General features: G+C 41.1%; 1 protein-coding gene across 2 annotated transcripts in view; it reads left to right on the top strand.

The window, feature by feature from the left end:
• LOC115139021 (intermediate filament family orphan 2-like) overlaps positions 1-13,927 on the top strand; it is a 66,269-nt gene that overhangs the window by 38,483 nt on the left and 13,859 nt on the right. For both annotated transcript variants that reach the window (XM_029676207.2, XM_029676200.2), the window contains exon 2: positions 12,733-12,793. In XM_029676207.2, coding sequence (XP_029532067.1) covers positions 12,733-12,793 — 61 coding nt within the window. The remainder of the gene's footprint in view (positions 1-12,732; positions 12,794-13,927) is intronic.

Genomic DNA, 13,927 nt, shown 5'->3' with positions numbered 1-13,927 from the left:
ATGTCGGTGTTACCTTTAGTCCTGCTTTCAACCAAGGTCTTTCAAGATATGTTCACCCTCTGGTTGATATTGTAATCAGAACATCTTACTCCATTTTGAACAGACTGAGGATGATTTCTCTATTTGACAAGCATTCAGTACAATAGAATAAAGTATTTAATTTTTACCACAACAAACCTGCTGTGGCAATTTACCCGACACTTTGTTTGAATGGAAACTAATGTTGGTGTAGTCTACAGTTATTATTTTATTAGTTTCCTATTTATGTTATCCAAAAGTTGTCTGGTAACAGTCATTTCTTATCAAGGTAATATATCCCTGGACTGTCCATATTTTAAATGTGTAACTAAATCAAGTCAATTGGGGGCAGTGGCGATGTTAGCAAGTCAATCTTGGTGGGGGGGGGAAGAAAGTGGGATGCGTGCCAGCAAATCCACTACACAATACAACACTAAACAATACATCAATTAAACTATAACGGTGACAAATGGTGCCCACAAACTGTTAGGGCCTACATAAAGCCGGCCCAACAACAGAGTCCCAACACCTTACCACTGTTAAACCTGGCTTTCAGTGGAGCCTTGTCTGGCAGCGAAACAGTTCATTCAGCCTCATTTACTGCCTTTTAAAAAACAAACCTGATATGGCTGACTTGCTTAAACAAATACGGTTTCTATTGACAATTGAGATGTACAAACTATGGCATAAGGGGACAACAAGCGGATAAGAGGAAATACGTAATTTTGATTAAGACATTAATGAGTGAGCTAGGACGGACGCAGTCAATATAACTATTTGTTCAGTAGTTTTAAAATGTCCAGCGACAGAGTTCAGAACATGGGCCATTCTTACAGTGTACACGTCAGAACCGTAGGATAAACAAATGGGGCATATAAAACAGACAATGAAAGCTCTTACAATATTTGATGATTACATTTCTCTAAAACAGGTCATAGGCTATTTGTACACCACCAAGTTAGAACAGTAGGCGAAATTAAGAGGTGAAAATAGAGCAAATGATTTGGGTGAGGCACATTGAACGCCATTTAGGTCTTTGCACGTCAAAAAAGATACGTCCTATAACACTATTTGACGCGTTAAGTAAGCTGTTAATGTGACACGTCAAATAACACAATTATATTATAGAATGTTGTGTGTGTTGAATTTGCACGTGCAAGCCAAGCACCACAACTACTAACGTTATATGTTTACAATACCGCGTTACTGAAAATAGACCCAATTATTAGGCTGAGGCACATGGGCTACTAACAGCTTACTACACAACATACAGTTAGTATTCATTTCTAAGCTACAGTTTACATTTCTCCCTTGCATATTACATCATTTATGCAGCAGCTTACTAGACATTTTTGGACTTACCTTGTGAAGGTGACACAGCGGTCCTTTGTAGGCTAATTTTGTCATCAAACTTTGTCATCAAAGTCTGGCATTCTCTGGATTTATGGTGGGAACTCGAAGAAAAAAAACACAGCCACTCCATTGAAATAGCGTTAGTGGTTGCTTTGCAACGCTTGCAGTCGGCCACTGCTTCCTTCCAAACGACTCATTGTTGAATTTGCGATTTCCAACTTGTTGTGTAATCTTTATGTACAATTGCCGATGAGCACCAATACGTTTTATCTATAATTCTATCTGTGGCCAATGACCTTGAGCCTTCTGGGATGGGCACTTCTAATATAACTCTATGGCAGAACCCAAGGGGCAATTTTTTCTCGAGCTCTAACCTTAGAATTGGGGATGAAAACTGAGCCAATCATGTCAGAAAACTGAGCCAATCAGGCTCAATGCTCTATATTTTCTGCTGGCTAGCCTCACCACCACAGAACGCACTGAGCTAGGTTTATACACCTGCAAGGCTGGTGCTCAAAACAGGTGCCCCCCCTGAATGACTGATCGCCATTGATCGGGGGATACTTAATTGAGATAAGATACTTAATTGTTTTGCTTTGTCTATTCACTCTCTGAATGGCACACATACACAATCCATGTCTCAAGGCTTAAAAATCCCTCTTTAACCTGTCTCCTACCCTACACCGATTCAAGTGAACTTAACAAGTTACATCTGTAAGGAATCAAGCTTTCACCTGGATTTACCTGGTCAGTCAATGTCTTGGAAAGAGCAGGTGTTCCTAATGTTTTGTATACTCAGTGTGTAATTTGTTTCCAAAATACTTTTTGGACCAATCACAAGTGGGTCACCACCCCTAATGCCCTAATGGACGAGCTGCCACTGGACCCCACTTTGGAAAGCTGAAACTCTCACGAACATGTACATGCGTCACGGGACTCTTCTGAAGTTGGTACCGCCGATGTGCCAACCTCTGTCTGTAGCGCCCGAATGGTTGGGGCTAATATGACCCCACCATCGAAAGCTGAGACTCTCACGAACATGTGCATGTTGGCTGCCCACAAGCCTCACAAGACTAAATCTGAAGGTAACCCAGTACCGGGCTGAAAAAGTTATGGAAGTGAATAGGGTATTTCTATGTCATTATGTGGTTTTAAAAAATTATACATTCCTGAGCTTTCTAATTTCTCTAATATGTAGGACAGATACTTCAAAACAAAAATGTCACTTTCTCTTTGGAAGAGTGGGGATAGAGTGCCGTTTGAAACTGTTAAGTGCACCTCATCTGACTTTAGATGATAGTTCGGCAGCCTCTGCCACTCTTTCGGTGCAGTGCGGGTGAAGCACGCCATCCTTTCATGTAGCTTGCCAGAGAGCAGTTCTTCCACTTTCGGGAGAAATGGTAATGAATATCAATATACACTGTATGTTAATTGCATGCAAATGAAGGTTGCGTAGCTACCACACCCACAACAGAAGCTCAATCATGGTCTCGAATTTGCAGGTGGATGACTTCTGTGAGAGGTCGCTGCTATGCCTGAATTCGACCCAAAAACCAATGAGGAAGTCTTCTGCAGTGTTGAAATCGGTTGTATGAAACCGATTGATATGTCAATAAAAGCTCTTAACCATGCCAGCCTGTTTTCAATTCCTATTCAGTTCAACTTCCCATAAATTCATTGACTGAACTGTGCCTTAGACTCCAAAGGACACATTAGCTTCAATTCTTGTCCTTTTGAAGTCCACTCAACTCACAGATTAACGTTCATTAAGCAATTGGTTAAATTGGCTTTTTTACAGTGAATTATTTCTCAGAGTGAAAGGTTGGCCAGAGCTTTACAGGGAAAAGGTTGACTAGTTACATGGATCTGGCCTTACTCTGGGAATGAATGGGTTGACACAAGCAGAAATCGCCCTATCCTTTGGGCATTTTCCGTTCATCAATGCAGAGCAGCCATAATAGAGCAGACCATTTCACATTCTAATACCTGAAAATTTTAAAAAGCTTATTTGCACCCTAAAAATGTAATTCTAACAACAACAAAAAACACAAAAAAAACAAAGAATTGATCATCAGATGGAGGAACCATGCTTCCTACAGATGTAGGATCTTAATGTGATCAATCTTTTGTTGCTGAGAATTTCCCCTAATTAATCATTCCTAATTATTTGCCCTAATGATACATTTATCAAACCTTATAATTACTGGACTTTTTTTTATAATCCTCATAAGAACTCACATTTACTGTTTCTGCAGGATTATTTTCCTGCTGTAGCAAACTGGCTCAAATTAAGATCCTACATCTGCAGGTAATAGTGATAATCTCTGTGTCCTGGGGCAGAGTGATAAATAAAGGATTAAAATGGCTCGCGTGCAAATGAAACTCCTTAGGCATACCATACTGAGAGGGAGTGTACGTTGGCAGGCCTTGCCTTATAATTAAATTGTTCAGCAGGGGAAAATCATACGAGAATCTCTGGCTAGGTCTGCCCAGAACTGCATTATTTTATCCTTGTTTAGAACCATTTTCCTGCATTAGCCATTTTTTATTTAAGTAATTGCATTGATTGTTTACTCAAATCAAATAATGTATGTATACATTGTTTATGTAACCTATATTGGACATGAATATGAATCCAGAGTGTACTCTAGTTGTGTTACAGCAGCCTGACTAGATAACAGGCATCTGGTCTCATACAAACAGATGTCTAAGGAATGACACAGTCGGGCTAATAGTCTCCTGCTGTCTTTGTCCTTGTAAGGAGACTCCAGGTTGGTTCACAGACTCCAGCTAAAAGGTCAAACTCATTCAACAATCCTTTGGGAGCGGGGTTATGGCAGAAGACAGAATACCTCTCCGATGTGGAATGGTGGAATGTTTATTTGGATGCCTTGGTTTCCAGGGACAGGTCTCATGACTGCTATCACTACACAGAACCTTTCTATAACCTAGAAGTGATGGAGCAACTTTGTCACATGACCATTTCCTCTGTTGTAATTCGTTTGAGACTCCAGTTATACCACAAATCAATTTGTATTTGTCACTCGCTTTGTAAATAACAAGTGTAGGCTAAGAGTGAAATGCTTACTTATGGGTCCTTTTCCATCAATGCACACTGTGTAAAGGAAATGGCCTAGTGCCCATCTGGGAAGTGACATACTACTGTACTTACAGAGCCTTCAGAATGTATTCACACCCCTTTTCTTTTTTCCACATGTTGTTGTGTTACAGCCTAAGTTTAAAATGGATTACATTTAGATTTGTCACTGGCCTACACACAATACCGCATAATGTCAAATTGGAATTATGTTAAGACAATTTTACAAATGAATAAAAAATGAAAAGCTGGAATGTCTTGAGTCAATAAGTATTCAACCTCTTTGCTATGGCAGGCCTAAATAAGTTCAGGAATAGAAATGTGCTTAACAGGTCGCAAAATAAGTTTCATGGATTCACTGTGTTTAATAATAGTGTTTCACATGATTATTATTATTATTATTATTATTTTTCTGAATATTTTATTTTTGCATTTTCCAATTAAGAACATTCAGAACAAAAGTGAAAAGATATTAGACAACGATAGGACAAAGTGACAGTAACAGACGAGGGTAACAAAACAAAATATATATATATATATATATAATTATATATACAAACATACAATAAGAAAAATAATAATAACGAGACATTGGATCACCTGCCGTAGGCTACATATTATACATTAAGTGTGAAACATTATGTGAGGATTATATATAGATTCAATCAATGAGATGTGGGGAGATTCTCCATATAGTCAATAAAAGGTTGCCAAATTCTGTAAAATGTCTTATTTTAACTTATTCCTCAAGCAGTAAGTGATTTTCTCCAAAGGGATTCAACTATTAACTTCCGATAGCCACATTGCAACTGGCAGGGAGGAATCCAATTTCCATTTCAAGGCAATACATTTCTTGGCAATCGCTAGCAATATTTCTGTTAGCTTTATAGTATGGCTTTGCCTAAGATTGGTGTTAGTAAAGTTACCCAGTAGACAGACCTCCGGGTCTAAAGGGAATGCAACCCCTTGAATTGAGGATATGGCATCGCATACCCCCTGCCAGAAACCGTGTAGTTTTGAACACTGCCAAGTGGAATGGAGGAATGTTCCTTCATCTGAGCCACATCTAAAACATAGGGAGGAGATATCTGGGTTGAACTTGTGCAGTCTAGATGGGGTGATATAGAGCTGATGGAGGAAATTAAACTGGATCAGTCTGTATCTGGAGTTCAATGTGGATGTAACACCATCCCTGCATAGGTCGTTTCACATGATTTTTGAATGACTACCTCATCTCTGTACCCCACATGTAAAATTATATGTAAGTTCCCTCAGTCAAGTAGTGAATTTCAAACACAGATTCAACCAAAGACCAGGGAAGTTTTCCAATGCTTCGCAAAGAAGGGCACCTATTGGTAGATGTGTTTAAAAAACAAAGCATACATTGAATATCCCTTTGAGCATGGTGAAGTAATCAATACAATTTGGATGGTGTATCAATCAATACACCCAGTCACTACAAAGATACAGGCGTCCTTCCTAACTCAGTTGCCGAAGAGGAAGGAATCCAAAACTGCAAAAGCAAGTCTCTTCTTACTATTGGTGTCCTTTTTATTTTTTTCACCTTTATTTAACCAGCTAGGCTAGTTGAGAACAAGTTCTCATTTACAACTGTGACCTGGCCAAGATAAAGCAAAGCAGTGTGACACAAACAACAACACAGAGTTACACATGGAATAAACAAACATACAATCAATAATACAATAGAAAAAGTCTATATACAGTGTGTGCAAATGAGGTAGGATAAGGGAGGTAAGGCCATAGTGGTGAAATAATTACAATATAGCAATTAAACACTGGAGTGATAGATGTGCAGAAGATGAGTGTGCAAGTTGAGATACTGGGGTGCAAAGGAGCAAAATAAATAACAGTATGGGGATGCGGTAGTTGGATGGGCTATTTACAGATGGGCTATGTACAGGTGCAGTGATCTGTGAGCTGCTCTGACAGCTGGTGCTTAAAGTTAGTGAGGGAGATATGAGTCTCCAGCCTCAGTGATTTTTGCAGTTCGTTCCAGTCATTGGCAGCAGAGAACTGGAAGGAAAGGCGGCCAAAGGAGGAATAGGCTTTGGGGGTGACCAGTGAAATATACCTGCCGGAGCGCGTGCTACGGGTGGCTGCTGCTATGGTGACCAGAGAGCTGGGATAAAGCATAGCTTTACCTAGCAAAGACTTTTAGATGACCTGGAGCCAGTGGGTTTTGTCAACGAATATGAAGCGAGGGCCAGCCAACGAGAGCATACAGGTCGCAGTGATGGATAGTATATGGGGCTTTGGTGACAAAACAGATGGCACTGTTGTAGACTGCATCCATTTTGCTGAGTAGAGTGTTGGAGGCTATTTTGTAAATGACATCGCTGAAGTCGAGGATCAGTAGGATAGTCAGTTTCACGAGGGTATGTTTGGCAGCATGAGTGAAGGATGCTTTGTTGCGAAATAGGAAGCCGATTCTAGATTTAAGTTAGGATTGGAGATGCTTAATGTGAGTCTGAAAGGAGAGTTTACAGTCTAACCAGACACCTAGGTATTTGTAGTTGTCCACATATTCTAAGTTAGAACCGTCCAGAGTAGTGATGCTGGACGGGCGGGCAGCGATCAGTTGAAGAGCATGCATTTAGTTTTACTTGCATTTAAGAGCAGTTGGAGGCCACGGAAGGAGAGTTGTATGGCATTGAAGCTCGTCTGGAGGTTAGTTAACACAGTGTCCAAAGAAGGGGCAGAAGTATACAGAATGGTGTCATCTGCGTAGAGGTGGATCAGAGAATCACCAGCAGCAAGAGCGACATCATTGATGTGTACAGAGAAAAGAGTCGGCCTGAGAATTGAACCCTGTAGCACCCCCATAGAGACTGCCTGAGTTTCGGAAAACAGGCCCTCCGATTTGACACACTGAACTCTGTCTGAGAAGTAGTTGGTGAACCAGGTGAGGCAGTCATTTGAGAAACCAAGGCTGTTGAGTCTGCCGATAAGAATGTGAATGTCCTTAGTAGTGGTTCGACCATAAAGGCCTGATTCACGCAGTCTCCTCTGAACAGTTGATGTTGAGATGTGTCTGCTACTTGAACTCTGTGAAGCATTTATTTGGGCTGCAATTCCTGAGTCTGGTAACTCTAATGAACTTATCCTCTGCAGCAGAGGTAACTCTGGGTCTTCCTTTCCTGTGGCAGTCCTCATGAGAGCCAGTTTCATCATAGCACTTGATGGTTTTTGCAACTGCACTTGAAGAAACTTTCAAAGTTCTTGTTGTTTTCAAAGTTCTTCATGTCTTAAAGTAATGATGGGCTCCCGTTTCTCTTTGCTTATTTGAGCTGTTCTTGCCATAATTAATAGGAATCAAGGTAACACCCAAGTGCAGACTGTGTGAAGTAACAATGTTTATTGTAACCACAGGGGCAGGCAAATGACAGGTCAAGGCAGGCAGGGGTCGATAATCCAGAGTAGGAGCAAAGGTACATGACGGCAGGCAGGCTCAGAGACAGGTGGAGTGGTCAGGCAGGCAGGTACCGGGTCAGGACAGGCAAGAGTCAAATACCAGGAGGACGAGAAAAAGAGAGGCTGGGAAAAGACAGGAGCTGACAGGGCAAACGCTGGTAAGCTTGACGAACAAGACAAACAGACAAACAGAACACAGGTATAAATACACAGGGGATAATGGGGAAGATGGGCGACACGTGGAGGGGGGTGGAGACAAGCACAAAGACTGGTGAAACAGATCAGGTGGTGACAATAATATGGACTTGGTCTTTTACCAAAAAAGGCTATCTTCTGTATACCCTCTACCTTCTCACAACACAACTGATTGGCTCAAAATGCATTAAGAAGATAGGAAATGCCACAAATGAACTTTTAACAAGGCACACCTGTTAATTGTAACCTCATACTCAATGTCAACAAAACAAAGGAGATGATTGTGGACTTCAGGAAACAGCAGAGGGAGCACCCGCCTATCCACATCGATGGGACAGTAGTGGAAAGGGTAGTAACTTTTAAGTTCCTCGGGATACACATCACGGACAAACTGAATTGGTCCACCCACACAGACAGCGTGGTGAAGAAGGTGCAGCAGCGCCTCTTCAACCTCAGGAGGCTGAAGAAATTCGGCTTGTCACCAAAAGCACTCACAAACTTCTACAGATGCACAATCGAGAGCATACTGTCGGGCTGTATCACCACCTGGTACGGCAACTGCTTCGCCCACAACCGTAAGGCTCTCCAGAGGGTAGGGAGGTCTGCACAATGCATCACATGGGGCAAACTTCCTGCCCTCCAGGACACCAACACCACCCGATGTCACAGGAAGGTCATAAAGATTATCAAGGACAACAACCACCTGAGCTACTGCCTGTTCACCCCGCTATCATCCAGAAGGCGAGGTCAGTACAGGTGCATCAAAGCAGAGACAGAGAGACTGAAAAACCATCTCAAGGCCATCAGACTGTTAAACTGCCACCACTAACATTGGGTGGCTGCTGCCAACATACTGACTCAACTCAAGCCACTTTTAATATTGGAAAAATGTATGTAGAAAATGTATCACTAGCCACTTTAAACAATGCCACTTAATATAATGTTTACATACCTTACATTACTCCTCATATGTATATACTGTACTCGATACCATCTACTGCATCTTGCCTATGCCGTTCTGTACCATCACTCATTCATATATCTTTATGTGCATATTCTTTATCCCTTTACACTTGTGTGTATAAGGTAGTTGTTGTGGATTGTTAGGTTAGATTACTTGTTGGTTATTACTGCCTTGTTGGAACTAGAAGCACAAGCATTTCGCTACCCTCGCATTAACATCTGCTAACCATGTGTATGTGACAAATCAAATTTGATTTGATTTGAAATGCATTCCAGGTGACTACCTCATGAATCTGGTTGAGAGAATGCCAAGATTTTGCAAAGCTGTCATTAAAGCAAAGGGTTACTACTTTGAAGAATCTCAAATATAAAATAGATTTATATATTAAAAATATAATTTGTTCAACACTTTTTTGGTTACTATATGATTCCATATGTGTTATTTCATAGTTTGGTGTCTTCACTATTATTCTACAACGTAGAAATAGTAAAAAATAAAGATAAACCGTGGAATGAGTAGGTGTGTCCAAACTTTTGACTGGTACTGTATATAAATGACAAATTGGTTTCTCGGTAGGTCCAGGTCCAAACGCCAACAAGTAAGTCCAATCAGTCCAGGTCATACACAGTAAATCCAGCCAATATATATATTGCCACTTTCTATATGCTTCACAAATCCCCCAGCCCCTTCTTCTCTTCCTAGTTTGTCTTGACCCCTTATTTGTGGGTCGGCCCCACTTTCTGGACGTTCCTCTTGCTTCTGGGAGTTGTGGTTTTGGCGGTCGGCCATTTTGTGATCTGTAGTTCTGGTTGTGGTGGCCAGTTTAGTGAGAGGGCAGAGCCCTTTTATTAGTTCTGCCCTCACATATCTGCCATTTATCACTCGGCCCCCTTCTTTGCCACACATCTCCCCCCTAGATTCGACCCCTAGGTCGGGCTACCGCAGCAAACTGGGTGTGTATGCGGGATAACCCATCCACATTTCCCATTTCCTTCCCTGCTCTGTGTTTTAAGTCAATGTGAAACGGTTGGAGACTCAAAAACCACTGCATCACCCGAGCGTTCTTCTCTTTAGCCCTATGCATCCAGGTGAGTGGGGCATGGTCACTGATGAGGGTGAAGTGGTGCCCTAGCAGGTAGTATTTCAGTCTTTCTAGAGCCCACTTTACTGCCAGCGACTCTTTCTCAACGACTGAGTAGTTGGCCTCCCATGGTTCCAGCTTCCTGCTTAAAAACAGGATGGGGTGTTCAACCCCTTCTCCCTCTTGGGAGAGCACGGCTCCAAAGCCGACCTCTGAGGCATCCGTCTGAATTACAAACTCTCGTTTATTAGTTCTGACCTCAGATATCTGCCATTTATCACTCGGCCCCCTTCTTTGCCCCACATCTCCCCCCACACATCTCAGCCATTTTGTGATCTGTAGTTCTGGTCGGGGTGGCCATTTTAGTGAGAGCGCAGAGCTCGTTTATTAGTTCTGCCCTTTATCACTCGGCCCCCTTCTTTGCCACAGTAGATGTTTGAGATTTGTTGTATTTATTTAATCCATTTTGAATTCAGGCTGTAACACAACAACATGTGGAACAAGTGGTATGAATACTCTCTGAAGGCTCTGTAGAATGTAAGTGATGCGGAGCACATGCAGATGCTGTGACAGACTGTTTTCCTCTGTCTACAGAGGGTGGATGTGATGTAGTTCTGAACTCCAATGACCTTTGTGTTACTTGGGAAACATCCTGCTCTTGGACACAGTAAAGCAGCAGTGCCAGCATTTTATTTGAACCAACGCTTCAATCAAATGTGAGCTGGAGACCGCCCAGCCAGGGATACTTCTCTCTAGCTAATAAGACGGTGTCGCCTACATTTAGTGGATTCCGAAAGCAACAAAGGGAGGTTGGTCAGACAGAATGTACTAGTGATGTACTTACTCTATGTTGTTTACTCTACATTCAATGGTGAATTCTAGAAAATTGCTTTTAGATCAAGATTTCTGTCTCTGGTCCTGTTGCTATAGTGAGATCTGAAAATCCCCCACCCCCTGTCTCACATTGGAATCATGCTGTGCCTAAAGTCATTTAGTCACGTTTGCTGTCTGACACTGTCCTCTTTTGACTTTATTGTCTATCCTTAGACAATGTAGCAGTCAGAGTCTAGTTTGGATATACTGACCAGGCCTGTGCTATAACTGCCTGTTATGTCATGTGAATGTAATAGAGGCTAAAAGTGTCTTATAACCCATTGTGGCACTATTTCTATTTCTACACAAGTCTACTGGCATGCTATAGTAATCAAGAAGATATGACCTGTCAACTGAGAGAACGATTCCCTGCTAACCATAGGCTATGAGTAACGGTTGTGACTCTGAGAGAGTCAGGCAGTTCATATACTCTCACATTTATCATGGTCTCTTCTGACTATTCCTGTAAGGAGTTGGTTTATACAAACAATAACTCTGAAGATTTTCTTGAGTAACCATATTCATATTTCTCACTAGTTAAATATTTAAACATCTTTAATACATTAATCTCGTTAGAGTTCATATATACTGACATTAATTTTCAAGTTCTTGCCCAAGCTTTAGCAACAATAGATACAACACATGCTCAGTTATTCCCCTTCTGTGACTAGGATGGAAGGAATGATTCTTCCCCTTCTGTGACTAGGATGGAAGGAATGATTCTTCCCCTTCTGTGAATAGGATGGAAGGAATGTTTCTTCCCCTTCTGTGACTAGGATGGAAGGAATGTTTCTTCCCATTCTGTGACTAGGATGGAAGGACTGTTTCTTCCCCTTCTGTGACTAGGATGGAAGGAATGTTTCTTCCCCTTCTGTGACTAGGATGGAAGGAATGTTTCTTCCCCTTCTGTGACTAGGATGGAAGAATGATTCTTCCCCTTCTGTGACTAGGATGGAAGGAATGTTTCTTCCCCTTCTGTGACTAGGATGGAAGGAATGTTTCTTCCCCTTCTGTGACTAGGATGGAAGAATGATTCTTCCCCTTCTGTGACTAGGATGGAAGGAATGATTCTTCCCCTTCTGTGACTAGGATGGAAGGAATGTTTTTTCCATTGATGTTAGCCACTGAATTCCATGTAATGATGAGACCCTGGTAGATAGTTGCCTGTTTAAGCAGCTAAGACATGATATCAATTGAGACATGCTGTCAACTTCATGGAATCTCTTTTGTAAACATAAAACAGAGGTCCAATCTGGAGGAACCTCAAGCAATTTGTAGTGAAGACTTAGTGATCCTTTGTTTTTCTAGGTGATATACACACAGTATATTGTATGGAATCTCCTGTCCTTTGTTGTATTCAAAGACCCAGTGGGAAGTGTATAGGGCAGTAGTGGGAGACAGAGTTCAGGTTACAGTCAAGGTAAAGGTTAAGGCTGGGACGGGGAGACTCTGACCATATAGTGTCTTTACTAACTGTGACATTCTGTTCACACTGATATACCACAAAGGGCTATATGGCATATTAAACAATACTAAGGCTAGTTGAGAGCTCCATGAGCACGGTTATTCCTAACATTTTTAGAAGCATTAGGCCAGAACCTTTACACTGTTTGACGTCTATGTTTGAACATTAGTCTTGGAGATTAGGCTATTTTCTATTTCAAATGTAAGTATAATGTAAGTGCAGGTAACTGACCCTCCATGTGTTCTGTGTTGTAGATGGGAAGAGGAGCAGAACAGACGAGAGCAGCTCGAGTCCTTGGTGGAATCCATGCAGGAGGTGAGTAGACATAAACCATCAATTCACCTTCAACATAAAATAAATGTACCTTCACCATAACATCATTTCACCTTCATCTCAAGATCCAATTGTACTTTATTCACTACCGTATAATGCCTTTCAGATGGTTATTGTCATAAAGACAAAGAAAATGTCCCACAGCTGCTGAAAAAAGATACATCCTTTGAATCAGGGCAATTCCACCGTGACGGAATTGCGCTGAAACTCACTTGTGCTGAGATGTTTCACTTAAAATGTATGCCAAACAAAAAACATTGATTTCAAAGTTTAACAAACTGTGCAGATGTAAAGTTTGGTAACCGAATTAAGATTCATGCAAAAGTACAACCTTTAATAATTTACATAGAATATTTTACAAAAACACATTTACTCGAGGAACTGTGCAGATGTAAAGTTTGGTAACCGAATTAAGATTCAACGATGTCTGCAGAAAGAATGGTGTGTCAGCTATGACATGACACATTGCCTTCGGAAAAATCTATTTTGGTTATTGAACTACAGTAAGTTAAGTGGATTTACACCCGTAACAGAATTGTAACAGAATTTCATCATGTGTCCCTGATCTGTACTACACAGAAATAGATAATTATGGAAAAACATGTCATCCTCTTCATGGTGATGTATCCTAAATAGGTACACTAAGATATAAACATGCAATATCCTCCTTTGCATATTTGGGTATTATTCTACACACTGGCAATTATTTTAATGAGCTCTGGACCGGACCAAATCTGAACCAATCATGGTGTAAGTTTGGACATCAAATTACATCAAGCACAGTAGAGCTCAGGGGCCTCATTTGTCAATGGTTTATGGACACAAAACAATACTCTAAAGCTTGCGTGCTTTAGTTTTCCCGCAAAGGTTGGTATTTATCCATTTTGAACTTGAAGGGAAAGTGCACATATCTCCACTCAAATCTCAAACCATGCGTGTGCACAACTTCTACAAGGTTGAGCAACTCTATTGCAAGCAAATAGACATTGTTTGTTTGTGGGAAATGGGAGGTGTTTGATGCACAGGAATTACAATAGTGGTAAGTTAATAAAAACATTAAAATGGAGGCCTAATAATAAAACACATGCATTTGCTGATGGTAAAAAGATTGCATAG

The sequence above is a fragment of the Oncorhynchus nerka genome, linkage group LG2 (genome assembly GCF_034236695.1).
Source record: "Oncorhynchus nerka isolate Pitt River linkage group LG2, Oner_Uvic_2.0, whole genome shotgun sequence".
NCBI classification, from domain to species: Eukaryota; Metazoa; Chordata; class Actinopteri; order Salmoniformes; family Salmonidae; genus Oncorhynchus; species Oncorhynchus nerka.
This window is presented reverse-complemented; position numbering and strand designations above follow the sequence as displayed.